The sequence below is a fragment of the Berghia stephanieae genome, chromosome 9 (assembly GCF_034508935.2).
Source record: "Berghia stephanieae isolate SIO BIC M18660-M18661 chromosome 9, UCSD_Bste_1.3, whole genome shotgun sequence".
NCBI classification, from domain to species: Eukaryota; Metazoa; Mollusca; class Gastropoda; order Nudibranchia; family Aeolidiidae; genus Berghia; species Berghia stephanieae.
Genome location: NC_088368.1, coordinates 16,199,576 through 16,222,272, shown reverse-complemented (window position 1 = coordinate 16,222,272; position 22,697 = coordinate 16,199,576). Strand labels below are relative to the sequence as shown.

Here is a 22,697-nt window from a genome sequence, read left to right as displayed (position 1 = left end):
TAGATTTGCAATTGAAAGCACTTGAGAGAAAAACATCACAAACGAGACTAGTTCAGAAAGGGGACAAAAGCAGATTCCAAGCGCAAACTATCGATGTGCTTGGTTTGAAATCACCTTAAAGTCCCATCAAGACACAAGCACAGAACTCAATCTGAATAATACACTTAAACGCTTCCCAAAAATGTCATATTCAAAAATAAAAACTGTGACAGTGCATAACAGAGAGATGATTTATAATGGGGGAAAATGTCATCTTCCAAAACTAATACTATAAATTTCACTGCTTCCCTATCAGCCAATAATTTCTGCGAAGGTTAGGAAAAAAATATGTGGTCTCGTACCGAGACAAAGGCAGAACGCAACCTGGAAAAGGAAAACAGGTGACTAGAATTGAGGTTAAAAAGCCTATGTTATAGGTAGAGGGATAAAGACAAAGAGTGATCTCCCTGCCCATCGTTGTAGGTCAGAAGACCCCGCCCCACACGACGGAACAGCGGAACTCTCCGCCATGGACGACCCCCTGGTCACATGAAGTTAATATATTTTCTCAAGAAAAAAATTACATACTTTTAAAAGATGAGAGCAGCTTGTCAAAACGTCTTATACACGAGACTCTCAAGCAATTCGAGTTTAAGACTTTTTGACCAAGCTGCGTGTCATCTAGATATAATACCGATGGATGAAATAAAAATAGTGCGGCAAAAATGAAAAAAAGATGTTTTGTCAATGTACGGCGATTTTAGCTTTCATCTCTAATTTGAGTAAAAGTCATTGAGTATAACACGACTCCCCTTTCTCCTGCCTCCTTATGACAGGGTGAATAGAGGCTGGATGACGTTACAACTATTGTAGGTCTGATAACCGAACGCAATTATTGAATTGATTTAACATTGTTGTAATGGACAATATTTCGCGTTGGGTTGAGAGTAGTTTCCATTACAACAAAAAGCCCATAACATTTCGGGTTATCAGACCTTCAAATTAGAAGGTTAAATCTAAACTCCGAACGCGCAGAAGTACGAAATATGAGTTTGACAGACGGAGCCTGGTCAAAAATTGCAGTTAATTCAAACCCCTCAAAAAACATAATTTAAAACCTAAAAGAAAGACATTTTCCGCTATATTGCTTTTCCCTCTCTCTCTCTCTCTCTCTCTCTCTCTCTCTCTCTCTCTCTCTCTCTCTCTCTCTCTCTCTCTCTCTCTCTCTCTCTCTCTCTCTCTCTCCTCAACTCCTCCTGCAATCCACTAACAAACATTATTTCCACAGGATACGTTCCCTGTACCAAAAATTACTTTGGCAGCACGTTTCGTGAGGTATGCACAAATTCTGTAGCCGATTTGGAGATCAAGAAGCGGAAGGCCGAATACAAGAAGCAGGAACTTGAAATTATCAAAGGGGTGCAGGATGGGAAGATACAGCTTGACCTTGACCCAGATGAACTTCCGGTAATGACATGGTGTGGCCGTCTAGCCTCAAACGGTATTCGGATTGATTGAGAATAGAAATTTAATTCCTTTTCAAAAATATGAAGCGTTGATTATTTCTGTATGTTTTATTGAGAGTGTATCTCTTTACAGTGCATGGAACTAAAAGTTCAAACTTCTGAAGGTTATTTTATATGAAGATTTAGGCCTACCTTATGACACGATTCAAACTGCATAAAACCGTTTTGAGACGATGGGGCAAAGTTATGAGGAATTGACTTCCTATAACTGCTAAGTCTCTTTTTCATTCCTTAGAAGAAAAAAATGTGTCATTTTTCTTGGGTTTTTTTTTTTTGTTTGTTTTGGTCATCAATTTAGTAAGTTAGAAGGGGAAAATACTCGTATTCTTTGCCTTAAGAAACATACTTACCTTTTAAAATGGTGTTTTAAACCTTCAGCTTTTTCCTGTTTATTTGAAAGTGTCCAATAAATTGAAAGAGAACTCATTTTATATCTGGACATGACCTCGGAGATGTTGGCAGTCACCTCCTCATAATATATATGTAACATTGTGGTAAATATTTTAAATAATAATAATAATATATATGAGCCAAGGTCAAAAGGTGCCAATTTATTTTCTCAAAATAAAAGTGACATAATAGTGCATTCATGTTTCTATATATGTAGCAAAAACCCTGTACTTCATGAATCAAAGGCCCTTTAGATAACTTTAAGGTCTAACGCAGCAGAATATCGTCAACAATACCTATAGGTTGCTGGTGTCTCCTGTGACCGGTGACACCAAAATGAGACAAAAAACTCAGTAACCAAATGATTTTTGTTGAGTATCAAACTTTATTTAGTAAGTTATAGACAAAAAGACAATCAACAACAATCATAGTACAATAGTGTTACCAACTATTGGAGAAAATGTTGCTTTTTGGTGTCATCGGTCTTAAGCAACATAGAATGCAAGTATATTATTTCATAAAAATGTATGTACATTAACAACAACAACAATATTGCATATGTTTATTACCAGCAATGTTCAGAAATTTTTGGAATAAAATGTCGGGAAATAATGTGACCAAAACATATCTTATTTAGCGACATTGTGTCACTTGTGACATTAGACCGATGACACCATTACTTATGTCACAAGCAATACCAAATTGCAATTTCGACAATATATCATTAATTTCAGTCAAACCAGTGTAATAACCACAGTTAAATATGGAATTTAATAATATTCAGAAACCAAAGACTTCAAAAATAGAAATTTACATGGAAATTAGAGCATCTGAATGTGACTTGTGACATAAGACCGGTGACACCATTACTTATGTCACAAGCAACACCAAATCACACTTTCGTCCATAATATATCATTATTTTCAGTCAAACAAGCACAATAACCTACTCTAAAATGAAATTCAATAATATGTTAAGAAACTAAATACTTTCAAATTGGAAATATACTTAGAAATTAGTAATACCATTGTTGCTATTACTTTGGTCAAAATCGGCACTAGAACGCAATTTTGCCTCAATAAATCAAGAATAGTAACTGAACACATGTAATATAGCCTGTTAAAATGTAATCAATGACATTTCAAGCTTTGAAGAACATGAAAACAGAAATACATTAGAAACTTCAAATTTAAGTGTCACCTGTGACATTTTAACCAATGACACCTATGGTCACAAAAAGTACCAGAAGTCACACAAACACTAGATAAATATCAGCCATGGTAATGAATTCATGTAACCATACGGTAACATCCGCCCTACAGCTCAAATCTGCTAGTTTGTAGTAATTTAGTGTGTTAATAGTATATCAAATCAAATTTCTTGACAACCCTTCTTTTATCTGGATTCGTCAAAAGCTTGAGTTTTGTCTTTTTCTTGATTGATACAACCCTGAAACATAAAAAAATAGAATTACAAGGAAATAATTAATTGTGTCAAAATCACAGTCTTATGTGAGATGTCATAATATCATATTTGTAAATAGAATAACAGCTGAAAACATACTTTTTTGGTGGCACTTTGTAATATCCAATATCAAGTGTTGCTTGTGACAATGTAAAATAGCGATGACACCAAAGTTCAACTTACCTTTTCTGCCTGGAGCCACGCTGGAAAGGCAAATGAAAGTGCTGCACTTCAAAGACTGGTAAGAAGGGTCGATCAAAATTGCGAATCGCCATTTAACGAAACAAACTTCCACGTGTTCACGCATGCCGTGTTGCTTGTGACAAATGACACCAAAACCAATAAACCTCAATATCGGTAAAACGGTATACATTTACTCCAAGATTTTAGTTCAGATAGTAAATCTATGCTTTTTTCTCATAATAAAACATTTTATAAACATTAAACATGAGCTTTAAAGTTTCGTGTCGAGTCTTAGTATTGTGCTGTGTTTGATGACACCAAAGGTCACAAGCAACACCAACTTTTTAGGAAGTCTATATGAAACTTAATCAGATATGTAATATACTGCAATTGCGTTTAAAAGTACATTTTGACTTTATTCTATTAGTCAAATTTCAATCACGTGAGCTAAAACATCACATTTAATTTCTACATGATTTCTAAAAAGGTGATGCGTTGACCTCGTTTTAAGCACATGCCTAACAGCATTCAAATTTCACTTTCAAGTTGTTTATTTCTTATTCTGTTGAACAGAGTATGTTGAGCTATCTCATTTTATCTCTTCTTCATATTATCAATTGATTACAAGCATTAACCCAATGAAAACAGCCCATAATTAAGTAAAAATCAAATTTTCTTAACACTGGTATCAGGCGGGCACCTTTTGACCTTGGCTCATATATATATATAATATATATATATATATATATATATATATATATATATATATATATATATATATATATACATATATATATATATATATATATATATATATATATATATATATATATATATATATTATTTAAAATATTTACCACAATGTTTGAGACAGTCTACATTAATGTTTCAGGCTTAATTTGCCATCGTCAGGACTGAGTTGTTTTGTTGACTGTTGTTGTTTCTTGAAGTGGTTCCGGTTTAAAGTTGCTTAACAAGAATTTACGCCGATGGGGACACTTTCCGTACATCTCACTTTTCATGTTGAGTGTGGCTTCATGAGGGTGTTTGATTATAGTATATTTCTCTTCCAGGCATAAGCTACATTGTTTTGATGTTGGTGTGTATCCTGTTGCTTTAGATAAAATTTTCCATGAAATGTTGTGGTCTAGTTTGTTGTCTTTTAATTTCCAAATGTGTTCGCTGAGTTTTGTGGATGTTTTTTTGTTAGTGTTTCTAAATGTTGAGGTGTGGAGGTTGTACCTTGTTTTGAAATTATTTTCTGTTAGTCCTACATATTTTTCTTGCTTGTTTGTTTTAGTTTCTTTGATTGTGGCTTGATAAATTAAACTTGATTCTAAGCATTGTTTGTTTAGCGGGCAATGTTCTTTATTTCTGCAGTTGCATTTTCTGAGATGTACGGAAAGTGTCCCCATCGGCGTAAATTCTTGTTAAGCAACTTTAAACCGGAACCACTTCAAGAAACAACAACAGTCAACAAAACAACTCAGTCCTGACGATGGCAAATTAAGCCTGAAACATTAATGTAGACTGTCTCAAACATTGTGGTAAATATTTTAAATAATAATAATTCGCTCCATTACTGCATGTAGAGCACTTTTCGTACCATATTTGTATCAAACACGATTCTATATATATATATATATATATATATATATATATATATATATATATATATATATATATATATATATATATATATATATATTTCACTTTCACTTCCTAATGAGGGCGAATGCTCGAAACAATCTTGTAGAAGTTGACCATAATTATACTTGAAATGTTTTATCATCATCATCATCATCATCATCATCATCATCATCATCATCATCATCATCATCATCATCATCATCATCATCATCAGCATCATCATTGCCTTTTTCACCCCGGGTCAGGTTATAAGCCACAGAAAAACAGTTTCCATCCTTCATTATCCTGAGCTAACTTTTTTTTATCTCGTTCCATGTCTTATCACTTCTCTTTATATCCTGTTGTCCTTCATAAATTTTGTCATTGCAGAAACTCTTCGGTCGCCCAAGCTTTAAAAAAATGATTTGATTTGTCTGTCTGCGTTTCTGTAACTGGAAATGTTTTATAAATAGCTCTTTTTATCGAAAAGTTGAGCACTCATGGCATGGTATTACTGTCTCAGAACGGTATTATGTCTAGATAAACCCGATCCTTAGAATTAACTTTTCTGCACAACTTGTTGAAATTGAGTCAAAATAAATGTCTTCATTGAGGAGACATTTGGTAATTGAACGTCGAAAAACTTAAATTTCTGTATTTCAAACTTTTAAACTCAATTTTAGTCTTTTAGTTCATTCTAGTAGACTGGACGTGTGGAGGTATGTGCAAACCTATGACATTTGACCGAATAAAAGTCAACTGTCAGTCGTGAGCTATTCAATTTGTTTATCTCAGGAATATCTTGCTCTCAGTCCACGTCGTGTCCCCCCAAGCCAAACTAGACAACCCATACTTCCGTCAGAGGACAAAGCAAAGCCAATAATCTCCCCTTATGACCTAGATAACCCAGACCCAAACAAGACATTTAAATCTGGTAAGAACAACGAAAAAATTAATTATTAAAAAATTTAAAATAAAAATACGCAGATAATGCGTGTACGATCATGAAATGCAAAAATTCTCTCTCTCTCTCTCTCTCTCTCTCTCTCTCTCTCTCTCTCTCTCTCTCTCTCTCTCTCTCTCTCTCTCTCTCTCTCTCTCTCTCTCTCTCTCTCTCTCTCTCTCTCTCTCTCTCTCTCTCTCTTTGTGACTTTGTGAAATGTATCTTCTCTTATTAAATGTCGATCTCTCCATGCGGTGTATATTTACGCGTTTGATTACCCAAATTGTTCAAATGGTCTCATTATTTTAATAGAAATTATCTCAGACTCAATATTCAACGCAAAATTATATTGTCCAATGCCCATAAATGCGTCCACGTCTCAAACCTGCAAATATGTACATGTTATCTCCGCCGCAATATATTACCATATTTTAGAATGTCAAAATGTATATTGTTTCCTAGGTTATACAGGTTTCATACCAAGATCACGTGACCTTCTGGGTCAAGGTTACCCCTTCCAGAGTAACAAGGCCCTGCGGACATTTGACGAGGAAAGACACCGGAAGCAGACGACGATGACCTATCACCAACATCAACAACAAAGGCCGTCGCATCAACATCAACCACAGGGCACAGAGCGGTCGGACGTCAACATTCTCAACACTGCAATGGACACACCCATGTTCTCCCTTTCGCCCTCCCCGCCACTGATGCAGTCCTATAAACCTCTTTATCCTGAGGAAACCGGGATGACGCCTAGATATGCTGGACATGTTCCTGGTAAGTTATTTTTTACGAACACCACCCTAACCACATTCCTACATATAACAAGAATACTGGGGATGTAGGAACTTTCGGAAGGTCTCCCTTATTATTATTATTATTATTATTATTATTATTATTATTATTATTATTATTATTATTATTATTATTATTATTATTATTATTATTATTATTGTTATTATTATTATTATTATTATTATTATTATTATTATTATTATTATTATTATTATTATTATTATTATTATTATTATTATTATTATTATCATTATCATTATTATTATTATTATTATTATTAAGGGGCAGCGTGGCTCAGCGGTACGGTCTTTGCTTTGTACCTGAAAGGTACAGAGTTCGACTACCCGCCGCTGCGCTGTGTGGCCATTGAGCAAGTCAACTCGCCCGAGCTCAATTTGCGGCGCTGCACTGCGGCTGACGCATGGGTTATTCCAGTCTTTCCTTGGAATAGACCCTCGAGGTGAATAAAGAGAATTTTATTTATTATTATTATTATTATTATTATTATTATTATTATTATTATTATTATTATTATTATTATTATTATTATTATTATTATTATTATTATTATTACCATTATTATTATCATTATAATAATAATAATAATAATAATAATAATAATAATAATAATAATAATAATAATAATAATAATAATAATAATAATAATAATAATTATTATTATTATTATTATTATTATTATTATTATTATTATTATTATTATTATTATTATTATGCCTAGGTACACATGTCGAAAGTAACTGTTTCACCTAATAAACCATTTAAAATTGAGTTTTACGCCTACATCTGGACACGCCAATCGTCAACCAGCTTGGTACGGTTTTTGTTTTATGCACCTAGGCTTTTGATAATCAAATACTAGATGGCCAACGAGCACTTATCTATATTAATAAAACATCAAATCTCTCTCTCTCTCTCTCTCTCTCTCTCTCTCTCTCTCTCTCTCTCTCTCTCTCTCTCTCTCTCTCTCTCTCTCTCTCTCTCTCTCTCGTGTGTGTGTGTGTGTGAGAGAGAGAGAGAGAGAGAGACAGAGAGAGAGAGAGAGAGAGTGTGTGTGTGTGTGTGTGTGTGTGTGTATGGGTGTCGTCAACAGGAAAGATCACATTTACTTTCCGCTATGGAAATTAGCCAGCTCGTCAACATTTTTATCCATCTGATGCAGCCATTGAGATTTTACAATGGCGGCAATCTTTTAATCAATTTTCTTGTATCTCTAAGATTTACGACGCCAATTTAAACAGGAAACTAAGTGACAAGTGGCCGATATGCAGATATTTCACTCCGTTGAATTGCGCATGTTTGTATCGCGTCATTTTTCTTCAATGCAATGTTTTCTTTCGTCAGCGATTAGTTTACATGGAAGATGTAGTAGGTTTGTTAGTAATTGGATTCAGTAGTCTGATGTCACGCCGCCCGGCAACGGTGGCCATCTTGGTTCTAAACAAAGAAAATCATTACTTTTTGTTCTTTATGGTGGCTAGAACTTTTCATATGTCTTGTGATCAGAATGTGTAAAAGTCAAAACATGATCAAATTTTTTCCCCTTCTGGATACGCTTTTATGCTCGCCGGAGAAATAGTTCATAAGGGCGTCAGCCATTGTTACGATAGTTTAGAACCAGTTACTAAGTTACCATGCGTCAATACGAGGGAAGTGACGTTACGACTGTTGAAGAGTATTCTGATATGCGAGTCTGTTGACTCAAATCATTATGCTCTTATTGTTGCAATGGAAAATCTCCCAAACACAACTATTTATTTAGTCAATGAGTGAATGTTTGAATGACAATTAACATTGTAAAGAACCATCGAGCACTTACGCGGTGGTTGAGCGATATATAAGTATCATCATCATCATCATCATCATCATCATCATCATCATCATCATCATCATCATCATCATCATCATCATCATCATCATCAAATTGATATCAGTGGTTTACAAGAAAGCATTCGTGACGTCATAAATGAGGTTAAAAATATAAACGACTTCAACAAAGTATTGCGATCTATTATTGACCGTGAGGCACCGCCACAACGTCGGGTCGTATCGAATCGACCACACTCGCGATGGTTCAATTCCGAGATAAAGGAATTAAAGAGAAAAAAGAGACAGGCTGAAAGGAAATGGCGAAAGAGTGGCCTAACGGTATTTAAGGATACATACAAAGCAGCTAAGTCGGCTCTTTATAACGCCATCACATGCGCAAAAAAGGCCCACTACAACGAAAAATTTCAAAGCATTACATCTTGCAAAGAACTGTTTTCCACCGCAAACGACCTTCTTGGCAGTAAGAAATCCACACCCCTTCCAGCGTCTAGAAATAACACCGAACTAGCTCAAAATTTTGCCAACCACGACAAGATAAAATCCATTAGGGAAAACTTAGACAATACATCATCATCATCGTCACCGATCTTTGGACCATTCCATGGAACGCCACTACATGTTTTCGATCCAGCCACTGAAGATGAAGTGAAGTCAGCCATTTTAGATAGCCCATCAAAATATTGTGACTTAGTAGACCCCATCCCAACTAGTATTCTTAAGACTTGTATTGAAGAACTGTTACCAGCAATAACTGAACTTATAAATAATTCGTTGGTCTCAGGTAATGTCCCCGACTCGTTTAAACGTGCCATTGTTAAACCACTATTAAAGAAGTCCGATCTAAATGTAAACGAACTGAAAAATTACAGACCTGTCTCCAACCTTCCATATCTATCCAAAGTGCTTGAACGCATTGTGTTAAAAAGACTTTTGTATCATATCCATCTAAATAATTTAAGTGAAAATTTCCAATCTGCCTATAAATCACATCATAGCACTGAAACTGCCCTTTTAAAAGTATGCACTGATATTCTTAATAGTATTGACAAAAATCATGTCTGTTTATTGACTATGTTGGACCTTTCGGCTGCATTTGAGACCATTGATCACGAGATACTTATTAAACGATTAGAAATTACTTTTGGAATAAGAGACACTGCGCTTAGTTGGTTTAAATCATACCTAACATCAAGATCTCAGTCGGTTCTGATCGATGGCGCAGTATCAGAAACATTTCCTCTAAATTACGGCGTTCCGCAGGGGTCTGTCCTTGGTCCTGTTATTTTTACTCTTTATACTCAACCTCTTTCGGATATTTTTGTTAAAAATAAATTAATGTATCATTTCTATGCTGATGACACTCAGATCTATGTAAGCGATATCCCTTGTAATATCCCATCATTGATTACCCGTGTTGAAGACTGTATTAGAGATGTTAAATGCTGGATGGAAATTAACAAGTTAAAGCTGAATAATGAAAAGACAGAGGTGATGGTGTGTGGTAGAAAAAGTGTTTTGAAAGATGATTTTCTGAAGTTTACTCTAAATATAAATGGGTGCACAATTAACCTCTCAACGTGTGTGAAAAACCTCGGGGTAATGCTAGATCAACATATGACTATGCAGGCACAGTTTGATTCTCTATGTAGAAGTTTGACAATAGGATTAAAAAGAATTGCTTCAGTTAGACCTTTCCTAACAAGAGAAGTAACATGCAAACTAATAACATCTTTCATATTATCTAAAATAGATTACTGTAATTCGTTAATCTCGAATGTAAGCAACGATAAGATATCACGCCTTCAAAGTATCCAGAATGCGGCTGCTAAATTGATTTTAAGAAAGAAGATAACATCCTACTCGTTGCCACTTTTGTATGAGCTGCATTGGTTACCAGTTAAAATGAGAATCGAATTCAAACTAGCAGTATTGTGCTATAAGTGCCTTAATGATCAAGCACCATTGTATATTACTGAATTTTTAGAAACTTATAAGCCAACGAGGAGTCTACGTTCTGCACTAGATTCTACAAAATTAATTGTTACAAATAAATATAAATATAAATTTTACGGCGGCAGATCGTTCAGTCACGTCGGACCTTCCATCTGGAACTCTCTTCCTAAAAGAATAAGAGAAGCGCAGTCCTTATCAATATTTAAATCAAAGTTAAAACACCATCTCTTTGTTAAAACACATCTTGATTAATGCATCTTTGTAATTTGACCCCAATATGAATGTTAATTTAGTTTATGTTATTATATCATTATTTTATATTATTTCCGTATTTGACATAGCATGTGGATGTATTATAACATATCTTGTATCAATGACTTTATGTTTAGTTATTACATTGTTGTATAATGATAATATTATGTTGATGTAGTTTGTATAATGTTTCATTTGTATAATAATGTCACTATATTATTGTTTCGCACATTGAGCATCACCCAGTGATGAAAATGCGCGTTATAAATGTCATGTATTATTATTATTATCATCATCATCATCATCATCATCATCGTTAGTATTATTATCATTATTAATGATGTTGTTGTTATTAATATTATTTTTAAAAAATTATTATTACTATTGTTATTATTACTGTTTTTATTATTATTATTATTATTATTATTATTATTATTATTATTATTATTATTATTATTATTATTATTATTATTATTATTATTATTATTATTACTGTGGAAACCTGATATAACAGGGATGGTGGGACCAGAGCAAAAGTCCTGTTATTTTATAGCCGATCCCTGTTACATCAGAAATACAAGGGAAATAAGCACATAATTGACTTTTTCAAGTGATCTAATACATCGATTACCTCCCTTGCCAAAAAAAAACTGCATGCGACAGGATCTAAATTATAATCCATGTATAGATCTAGATATAACTTTTTTTTTTTTTTCTTCTTTTTTAAAACTTTTTTTTTTATTTGGTAAACAGCAACATGTAACATGTAGGACATTTTTAAATTAAAAAAAAATAATAATATAAACCCGATCAATGGAGCCAAGTCTAAACTGAACAAGTAAAAGTGTAGTTTAATATAATATCTAATTTAGTTTATCATCATAAATCTGGCCTTTTTTTCTATTTCCGTCCACAAACCAAGGTTAATCGAGCTCAATCAAAGTAATTAATATAGAGATTTAATCGCACAGCGTCCCTGGTTGCATAAAAAATAAAATGGCGGCGCTCGACCTCTCACTAGCCACTTTTGATGACGTATCCCTCTGTTGTCGTATCTAGTCCTGTGTTATCTATGTTCCTCACCGTGCGACAAGGCCTAAAATTTAGCAGTTTTCCTTCTTGATTGTTCCCGTGTGAAAAGGCATTGTCCCTGTTATAGCCGATTTGGTTCAAGTCAGGTCATGCTATAACCGATAATTCTTAATAGAGACAAAGAGAGGTAAAAAACGGGGATTTGAAAAATCCGTTATACCCGATCCGTTATAACAGGGCCTGTTATAAATGGTTTCCACTGTATTACTATTCCCATTCCAATCATATATAGACCCATAATGTTCTTGCAATTATCATACTTATGAATAAGTTCATCTAGTTAGTAAAAAATAAATGAATATGTAGCCTATTTATACAGTGCATTTTAATGGGTATACCACGCTCAATGTGCCTCACAATGCTTCCTGTACATCTCCATTATTATATGGAATCACATTTCCAGGGAGTCTTTTTGTACCTGCACTCTTACAAAATTCGTCACTGCCTGTAGCCATGTATCCATCACACCTGAGTCATGTAAGGCAGTGTGTGTAAAGTGCCTTACCCGAGGATGCAAAACTGGTACCAGATCACTGTCAACCATCCTGTCATTGACTGCTTGACCTTTGTGACCAGACAAGAGACATTGTACTAAAGAGCTACCATTTTGGGCATTTAAAAATTGGACATTCGATACATGTACTACTTTTTAGTTTTAGTTATAAGTAGATGGAACGAAATTGATGTCATTGAACTCTGTTATTGTTTTTAAACAGCCATTTTTAGGAGAAGTCCTCACCAAATTCTATCAGACTTGAACGTTTAAGGTTTTGTGTGTTGGTACTTTATATCCAGCTGGCAGATGTTATGAGTATTCCAGCTAAATGCATAGCATCAATAAAATTATCTTTCCTTGTCAAAGTCAAAGAGAATCAGATGAATTTAAAGTTGAAATGATCAGAGATACGCGTGACCCTTTACTTTTTAATTATTTCAGAAATTATATCCTTTTTTTTAAAATTTGAAAAATGGTTGCGGAGGTCTCATATTTCTGGCTAAAAATTAAATTCTCTCCATCTAAACTGTCTCAACATGAAACTGTTTTGGGGCGATGGATCACAAATGTGTTAATGTGTGCGTCTTTGGAGATCTTGTGATATGACATTTGTATACAGACTGGCAGATCCATGATTCAAATCCTTATCTGAGCAGAGCAAAGTTAAGTCCTTTGAAAAGACTCTTTACTCACTTTCTCTCACTGTACTTGGAAGTAATGACAGCGCTCTCATTGTCAAAAAAAAATTTTTTAAATTGCAATAATGCCAATGAGGTATCATGTCTTGTCCTACAAATTAAATGTTGCTGTCAACTAGGGACCACTTGTAAAGCGCTTTGAGCATGTTAAGTAGATATTGTGCTGTTTTAAAGCTCAAGTTTGTTTTTTGTTATTTGACATTATAATAATAAAAGTTCTATGAATTCCAACTCATTCAACATCATTTATATCTTTATTATTTTTTTTTTCAGGTGTTCGATTCCGACATGGTCTGACTTTTGGCAAATCTACCAAGAACACAAAGAACTTTGAAATGCCAGATGTGTCCGTTTGAATGAAAGAGGAGGTGGGGGAATCGACGGGGGGGAGGGGGTTATGCCAATGCTTTTATAAACTAGCAGGACTTTGATCTGTGCTTTCTGTTTCTGTAGTGGTAGTAGGTCTCTACTCAATGGGGTTGCTTGCCCTATGCAGACCCCTCCTCCTTTCCTTATGGGATGCCGGGCTTGGGACGAGTATCTAGCGGCGTTCTGATGGGAAGGTGGGAATGGGTGGAAGAATAATGATTCATCATCTCAAAACGGTAGTATGTCGGGGTGAATACAGAAGAACCAACTTTAACTTTCTCAAGTCATCATGATTGAAAATTTGACAAATTTGTTTGATTTTCCATTCATATGAACTCAAGAGAGTTAAAATGGCCAGAAATACGAAAAGTTTTTGTATTTTACAGGTATTGTGTTTTTGTTTTTAAGGTTTTTACTCTCGAGACACATTTAGGTCATTTCAGCGCCAATAAAAAGGGAAAATGACAAAGGGGACTGGTCAAATAGGGGAAGTGACAGAGTTATAAGTTATATAATTGTTTTAACCAATGCTCCTATCTAAAACTAAAATGAATGGGACATTTCTACTTGACTTAAAAGGAGTTGACATTTTTCTAAATTATACAAGCATCACTTTGTCAATAAATGTATATGAGAACTTGTTTCTCCTTAACTTCATCCTAGTATTTGTATTATGAGAAACTAAAGTGTGAACGCTACAGTGCCAGACATAACAAATTATTTATGAGACAAAAAATATTTTTTTAAATCAACATTTTTCAGCTAGGGATGATTTATTTTTATTTTTCAGTCACTGCATCATTCACACCTTTTGATTCTTATCTCGCACGAGAGCCTGCTCAAACTTTTGCCGTTTATGATGAAATGTTAATCAAATATTTGATTTTTAAGAATAATTTATGGAATAAATTGGACAATGTTTTCAATTTTTAGAACATTCTACTTTATTCATTATTGAAACAAAATATCACTGGTATTTTAATTCTCATTTTATTAAAAATAAATAAATTATTACCAACCAGCATACACAGTACTTGCTCACTTTTATGCCATTTCATTGCTCATACAATGAGGTATGGTGGGATAGAAATGAGGCAGAGGAAACCAGTATATACAGGAATAGGAGATTCCAAGAGCCATCTTTCAATGCGTCTAGTTTGTGAACACCTTTAAGTCCATTGCAGAGACGGGCACAGGATCTCTCAGAGAAGGATGCACTTGAATGTTTATAAAGCGTCTTCAAAAATAGAAATCATAGCAGTACATAACAGAGATGATTTACAAGGGAACTAATATCATCTCCCCCCCCCCCCCCCCCCCCCCAAAAAAAAAGGAATTATGCATTTTACTGCTTCCCTTTCTTCCAAAAACCTCGGCTATAGCTAGGGCAAAACTAAGTAATGTCCCTAACAAATTTAGACAGCAATATGGAAAGGGAAAATGGAGTAAGCGTAATGAAGACACAGAAAGTGACCTCAGTGAAAATTTAAGAGACAAATGTTTAAGGGGAACTAAAAGAAAGGGGAAAAGTTCAAGCAGATATCAGAAAAAGGAAGAGTAATATTTGTTTGGGCAAACTGAGACTAGTCCAAAGTTTGGGTTTGTTTAAAAATTGATTGTGCTTGACACTTTCAGATCATTTCAGCTCTCATAAAAAAATAGACAAAATATTAAGGACAGAAAAGAAAGGGGAAGTGGTCAATTTCAACAGATATAAAGGGGCAGCGTGGCTCAGCGTTACGCTATTTGCTTTGTACCCAAACTGTACAGAGTTCGATCACCCGCCACTGCACTGTGTGGCCTTGAGCAAGTCACCTCGCCATAGCTCAATTTGCGGCACTGCACTGTGGCTGATGCCTGGGTTATTCCAGTCTTCCCTTGATTCAGACCCTAGAGGCGAATTTCCCTTGAAGGATGAATAAATGAAATTTTATTTTATTTCAGAAGTAAATCAATGAGCAATATGTCCTTTGTATCTAGTCTGAGAATAGTTCAAGTCCGACAATGACCCTGTTACAGAAACATCTGGTAAATGTGTGTGTTTTTAGGTTTTATGGCATTGGAGACATGTTTAGATTCTTTCAGTACCAGTAAAAACGGAGAAGAAATCGGAAAATTTGTAGATCTGAAGTTATAAATATCAAAGAAAAAGTAGGAGAAAGGGAACCGATTCAAACAGGGAACAGAACATTCCATGACCAATCCACCGATGTGCCTATTTTGACAATACCTAGAAGTCAATTCCAAGTTCATGAAAAGGATCCCACTATGAAAGATACACTCAAATGCTTACAAAGTATAATATATTCTAAATTAAAAACTATAATGGCTCATACTAGAGAGATGATTTATACTGAATAAAAATCTCTCAAAAAAGGAGCCATATATTTGACTGCTTCCCTCTCAGCTAAGAATCCCTACCAGAATCAGCAAAAAAATGTGGAAATCTCAATCCAAAACAAAGACAGATAGCAACATGGAAAGAGAGAATGGATATAGGGGAATAGAAGACACAGCAAAAATTGACCTCTTCGCTTACCCTCATTACTTTCAGCTTATGAAACAATATTCATTGTTATCAATAAATATATACTAAATTAACTCAATTTTCTTGCTTTTCTTGTTTTTTTGCTTTACATTCAATATTTAGTATTTGCTTCATCTCAAAATAAAACTAGTTAGAGGCATTGGGCCACAAAGGTATTGTTGTATAATACAGGGATGCCTTTAGTTAAATTTTTTTTAAAGCCAGGAAAAAAAAAATTCTCGTAGAGACTATATATGTAAATATTTCATGCAAAGCTTCTCTTCTTCACTATTACTTCTATGTTCAATGTGGAAGGTCTACAATTTGCGTTACACGTTTAGAAGGAGATAGGAGAAAGGAATGGAAAAACAATCCCCAACAGGTCAGAATTTAATACCTACAACCTCCCCCACCTTCATCTGTAATGCTCTCATAACCGCCAAATATGTGATCTTGAGAGCCACATCAATTTGATCATCACAAAAAAAGGAAAATATATCGCGGATGATCCTTTCTACAATGTATCATTTCAAGAAATCATGTAAATGAAAATTTGTCAAGAAGCGAACAAGTAAATTTGTCAAGAAGCGACCAAGTCATCTCTCATGTTACATCTGAATTTATTGTTGCACTCCGGTTTCAAGTATGGTGAGATCGTCTTGATGGCGGTTACCTATCATAATTTGTAGGATTTTTATTTGTCAATATATGTTCTCCTGTAACAAGATTTATTGCTTTTTACTCGTCATCAACAAACCATAGATGAAAGTATTTTTTTCCCTCGTAAATCATCAATGCTAGATCCAAGATGGTGGCCGGTCAAGAAGTGTTTTTGTTCAGGGAGTGATAAGTCTTATAAATAGTGTCCAAGTGGCTAATTTCTCTCTAAATCCTTATAATTAACTTCATTCTGCATTCTTGTGACATTGAATCATTCGAATTTGGTGTAGACCTGAGGAGTTAAACTTAAAATTAAAACGATTCTGAGTTCAAGAAGAAAAAAGATGGCCGCCACGATGAGCAGTAGTGTCTGAAGCTCTGCAAATAGTTTATAATTTGATAGATTTCTAAGACGGGACAGCTATATATTTGACTTTATTTAAAGCTCAGTGTCCTGATCTTGGATCTGGATCTATTTCATGTGTGATTTTGGAAGTGATATTGGATAAAATCCTAGTTGTGATTGAGTGGTTGTAAACACCAAGGACATTTCGTTTTCAAGATGGCTGACATTCAAATTTTCAAATGTGAAAGTGTATAAACAAATCTTCAAATTTATTAGAGACATTGCATGAACTGTATCAACTTTAAAGGAATCTATTATTATGATAGCAGAAAAACCATCTAAGGAGGATAAACAAAAAGGATCAGTGACTATTTGACACTGGCTGAGCTTGACTGAGTAGTTCTAGAGACTAAAATAAGAATCTAAAAATTAAAGTAGAGGATTACTAATGAGTGCTGGTGCTAGTGCTGGAGCTCAAGTCCGAAGATCTAGTAATAGTAAAAAAAAACACGATGGAGGCCAATGATTCAGAAATGGCATCTGCTGCGAAGAAAAAGTTAGCTTCAACTTCAAGTAGAAGTAGGCCCAGTTCTAAGGAAAGAAATGTAAAACAGGTGGAGAAGCAGAGACCCCATGATGCCAAACTGAATACTCGTAGGAACAAGCAGGATGATGCTGATACATGTTGTGGAAGGTGTAGTCAAACTTGTAAAGATGATAAAAAATGCATCCAATGTGAGCTCTGCGACACATGGTATCATGCAAAATGTGAGAAAATTGATGATAATACCTATGAAATCCTGAAGAAAGATGCAAAGAGACCAAGCCTCCTCATCCACTTTTATTGCTCGAACATGTGCAACAACGCAGCATCCAAATTCCTGGGAAACTTCATGAAAGTGGAGAAAGAAATTGAGGAGATGAAAGCAAAAGTCAACCAAGTTGTCGTACAGGTGAAAAGCATCAAAAGTGGAGACTTTACGGAGGAAATGAAAACAACAGTCCGAGAGATTGCAAGAGTGGAAAGAACAGCGGAGGAGATATCCGAGTCTAAATGTGATGCTGCAGAAATAGAAGAAAGGCTAAAGCGGAACCAAAATCTTGTTTTCTTCAACATTGATGAAAGTTCCAAAGAAGAGGCCAAAGATAGGGTGGGTGAAGACTTTGTGAATGTATTGAAAGTGTTAGAAAAAATTGAAGTGGAAAACTGTGGTGACTTTGAGCCACCTACACGCTTGGGGAAGAAGGGTGAGGCACCGAGGTCCCTGAAGATACGGTTCAAAAGTAGTGAAGCATGTTCGAAAATACTAAAATCAGCTAGAAAACTCAAGGGATCAAAGATATATATCAGCAGGGATATGACCTCTTTAGAGAGGCGAGAGTGGAAGGAGTTACTGGAAGAGAGAAACAGAAAAAGACAGGAAGCGCAGGAGAAAGGTATAGAGGCAAAGTGGATAATCAAACGAGGCAAGGTGGTGAATGTAGCAAGAGGAGAGCGGCGGCAGCCTGTAACAAGGCAAGCCGACCACTAATAGATGGCAAGAAATGTGTATATAGTGTACAAAGTCAAAATTCTTTATCTCTAACATGTATATATACCAATGCTGACAGCATTCTCAACAAAAGAAAGGAACTTGAGGTGCTAGTATCAGAGCACAAACCAGACATCATCCTAGTTTCTGAGGGGATACCAAAAAATTGCACACCTGTCAACGAATGTGAATTACACTTAAAGGACTATGATTTGATAAGTTATATAGAATCAACAAGCAAGACCGATAATAAATTGAGAGATGTACTTATATATACTAAGTATAGTCTAAAAGCAACTCCAAGTGCAGTGACTCCAAAAACCAAAGGTGAAGAGACACTATAGTGCGAGGTTAGCCTGCAAGGAACAGACAGACAGACACCTGCAACGCTCAGCATACAAAAGCCAAAGCATAGACAAGTGTGAAAACAATGAGGAAGACGTAACAAGCACTGAAGATAACAATCGGCTGATAGGCGACTAGCCTGACCCCAGCTGTACTACTAAACTAAACTAAAGCTTCTCTTCATCAAATGGTATTACCCTATACCAGAGATCTCAGTTTTGAGAGTTTTGCCAAGTTGAGGGTCATTTAACCTTTAACCTGCTGGGCCCTATACCTCCTATGTAATCCCCAGTGCTTAGCAGTTTGAAAAAAAATTCCAAGAAAATTGTGTGATTTCAGTTAAAAAATCATAACTTTGGAATTATGAGAGATGTATCAATGAAACTTTCAGGATGGCCAAGCTACATATTAAAATAATTAGATATGCAAATTAGGTCACATGACAATGGCAGCCATCTTGGAAATCTCAATATGCAAAATTTTAGCATTGCCTGATAGTGAATGCCTTTCCTATAGTAAAAAAAAAAAGATGACAAAATGTTGTTTTATGGTCGAAAATGATGTTGATTGCATAAAATTGGTATTTTAAAAAAACAACTCAGGTTTTGCTTTTTTCCAGAGTACGACAGTTGTTGCCTTACTTTAAACAACCAATACTTTCATCTCTAAAAAACTTGCTAATAACGACCAAGGTCTGTCTGCCTGAAGATTTCAGGCTCAGATCATCAACGACACTAGTATGAATCTGAATGTAAGGGACAAGGTACATCTTGAATTTTCATGTCCATGACCTTCACCCACTTAACACCGACTTTATTTTTAGGATTTTAATACTTTAAGGTCTTACCAGCAAATGCAATACAATGCAAAGTTTTACAACACTATTTTATATGACTACTTGTTGTTTGGCCTACAGCAGCTTTCATTGTACTAGTCGACGTAGCCTTTTTCTCTGAGGCAGCAGCTGCAGCTTTCGGAATGGAGGTAGTGAAAGGAGTTGAAGCCTTAGCACCATTATGAGTCAACAATTGGTTTGATGAAAGTTGTTGCTTTTTAGCAACTAATCTTGTAGATGCATCATCAGATGACACAGCACAAGAAGTAGCAGGGGTAATACTTGTACTCTTAGATATTGAGGTATTAGTGGTAACAGGTTCCTTTTTATCACTATTTTTGAAGAATGGATGATTTAAAGCTTCTTTTGCTGTGATTCGAGTCTTTGGATTAGGGTCGAGTAAACATCCCAAAAGGTGATACGCATCCGAGGGAACATTTGTCCACGAATCCAAGATGGATGCTGTGAAGTCATCGAATTCTGCTGTGGGTGAGGGATTGGAGGTAGAGGGAGTGGAATTGGTAGAGGATGTGGGTGTAGATGGCCTTGGTGTAGTGGATGTTGGTGTTTGTTGAGGTTGAAGTTGTCCAGATGTTGCTGCCCCAGCTGTGATCTGGGTGTGGCGTAGTTTTTCACACATCACCTGTAAGTCGCAAGGTTCGATCATCTCACTCATAGTTAGTAATTTTCCTGAAATTAAAAAAAAAATTTTAATTTTATTCATATACCAGAACATTAAAAAGGGAGGTGAGATGGCTGAAAGGTTAAGGCATTGCACTATGACCTTGAAGGTCCTGGGTTCGAGCCTTGCACTTTTTTTTTCTTCTCGGGCAAGATGTTTGTTTCTGTTTGTTTTTAAGGGTTTTACGGCGCTTGCAACACATTAAGGTCATATCAGCGCCAGTAAAAAGGAAGAAAATGGGATAGTAAAAAGTTCTAGAATTACAATAAAGCATCCAAGAAAAGGGAAGACCAAGGGGAATTGGTTCAAATAAGAAACAGGTGTAGATTCCAAGAGCACACTATCAAAGTACTTAGTTTGAGATCACTAAAAGTCTCATCCAGACACAAGCACAGGTCCCCACTAAGAGGAATACACTCAAATGTTTTACAAATCATACATAATATAAAGAAACATAATGCAGTGCATAACAGAGAGATGATTTAAAAGCAAAAAAATATCATCTCCCAAAACTCTAACTAAACATTTGACTGTTTCCCTCCCAGCCAGGGTTTCCGGCCAGGGCCTGGACAAAACCAAGTAATCTCATTGCAAGACAAAGACAGAAAGCAAGTTGGAAAACAGATATAGGTGGATAGAAGACGCAGTATGTACCTCCCTGCCCACTATGGGAGGTCAGGAACCCCACCCAGCTTGGGCAAGATCATTAACCCACATTTTGCTCACATTGAATAACACGGGTGACTTCTGTTGACATCAGACATTTGTTTGATGGATTATCATGGAATGCCTATGTGACGGTGTCTGATACCAAGGTGGAAAAGCGTCATTTTAAAAAAAAAAATTCAAAACATTTAATCAGAAAATTAGCTTATAAGTGGTACTTATTTCATTTTTTAACAGGTGATTAAATGGTCTTCAATGTGAAAAGGTGGAGTGCAATGGTATTATTTAGTTAACCAATAAATCTAACTATTGGGAATATAAAAATCATGGTTCCAGTACCAAAAAAAAAAATTGAGAGGATGATCCAGAAATGTTTACAAATTGATGTTTGTAAATTAATATAGATTTTACAGCACTTGAGCTTTCATAGGTCATATAAAAAGAAAGATGATGAGAAAGATAAGAAATTATATTACTGGTCTGCATCTACAGACAATCACTCCAAAAAAAGGAGATAAAAAAGGAAAAGGGGAGAACAGCTGAGAGGCTTTTTTTTTTAATTCTATACTCTTCGGTATGTGGAGTGAAACGTTTCTGGCCAATTTGTCTCAATGACAGTAGAAAAGTATCAAACTCTCATTCAGAGAGCAGCAAATTGCCACAAGACATAGCCAGGGTGTGTGACAGCAGCTCTTGACACACTAAGATGGCCAACAATCCAATCTTGTAGTTGTAGAGAAAATGCGCACATATATCTATTTCACAAAACAGTCAAAAGCACACACTTAGCCATACACATTCCAAACTACATTAACAATTCAAAACAGAGATACTCAACCAGGCTTCATTACATTGACACATTCCAACAGCCATTCACTAGAACAAAATCATAAGAATACAGTAGAACATGAAAGTAACGTACTCGGAAATAGCGAGAACTCGGAAATAGCGAGTAAAATCTAAATCCCCGTTTTTTTCTCTTAATTAAGTCAATAAAATTAGCATGCAAATAGCGAGTATGAAAAAGAGGTCAACTCAGAAATAACGAGCATTTCCTGCCCCAGCCTAGGACTTCGAACGAAGTAAAGCAAAACACCAGACAAGGGCGATTTAAATATTTTTAGCCTAGCTTCTTTTCTTTTCTTCTTTTTCGTTACGAGTAATAAGTAGGTGAAACAAATTTGGGTGGGGGTTGGGTGTGTGTGTTTGTGTACGTGTGTGTGTATTGGGGGTGGGGGTCAATTATTCACCCAGCCCAATGTGGTGCCACGCGACGCGCGAGGTAAGCACTGGCAGCCAACATGTCAACATGCCTCACTTCGCAGCATCGGTCAGCGAGTCGCATTCGTTAACGAACGACACGATCAGCGAGAGAGGGGAGCGTGGAACCATCATTTCAGTGGGTCAGTGATTGAGTGATGCGCTTGCTTACCTCATCAAACATGCCTAGTCTAGGACTTCATAATAATAGATGTCACTGTGCC

The 22,697-nt window shown here is 35.5% G+C and overlaps 2 protein-coding genes across 3 annotated transcripts in view; one reads left to right on the top strand and one right to left on the bottom strand.

Annotated features, from left to right (window-relative positions):
• Positions 1–14,552, top strand: part of LOC144979781 (ciliary microtubule inner protein 2B-like) — a 25,726-nt gene extending 11,174 nt beyond the window's left edge. Inside the window, exons 4-7 of one of the 2 annotated variants that reach the window (XM_078926855.1) lie at positions 1,268–1,446; positions 5,967–6,105; positions 6,577–6,894; positions 13,525–14,552. In XM_078926855.1, coding sequence (XP_078782981.1) covers positions 1,268–1,446; positions 5,967–6,105; positions 6,577–6,894; positions 13,525–13,607 — 719 coding nt within the window. In that variant the 3' untranslated portion in view covers positions 13,608–14,552. The remainder of the gene's footprint in view (positions 1–1,267; positions 1,447–5,966; positions 6,106–6,576; positions 6,895–13,524) is intronic. The other variant, XM_078926856.1, reaches the window with a different exon arrangement.
• LOC144979780 (cell division cycle 7-related protein kinase-like) overlaps positions 14,547–22,697 on the bottom strand; it is a 24,680-nt gene continuing 16,529 nt past the window's right edge. Inside the window, exon 11 of the mRNA XM_078926854.1 lies at positions 14,547–20,555. Within this exon, the coding sequence (XP_078782980.1) occupies positions 19,912–20,555 (644 nt within the window). The 3' untranslated portion in view covers positions 14,547–19,911. The remainder of the gene's footprint in view (positions 20,556–22,697) is intronic.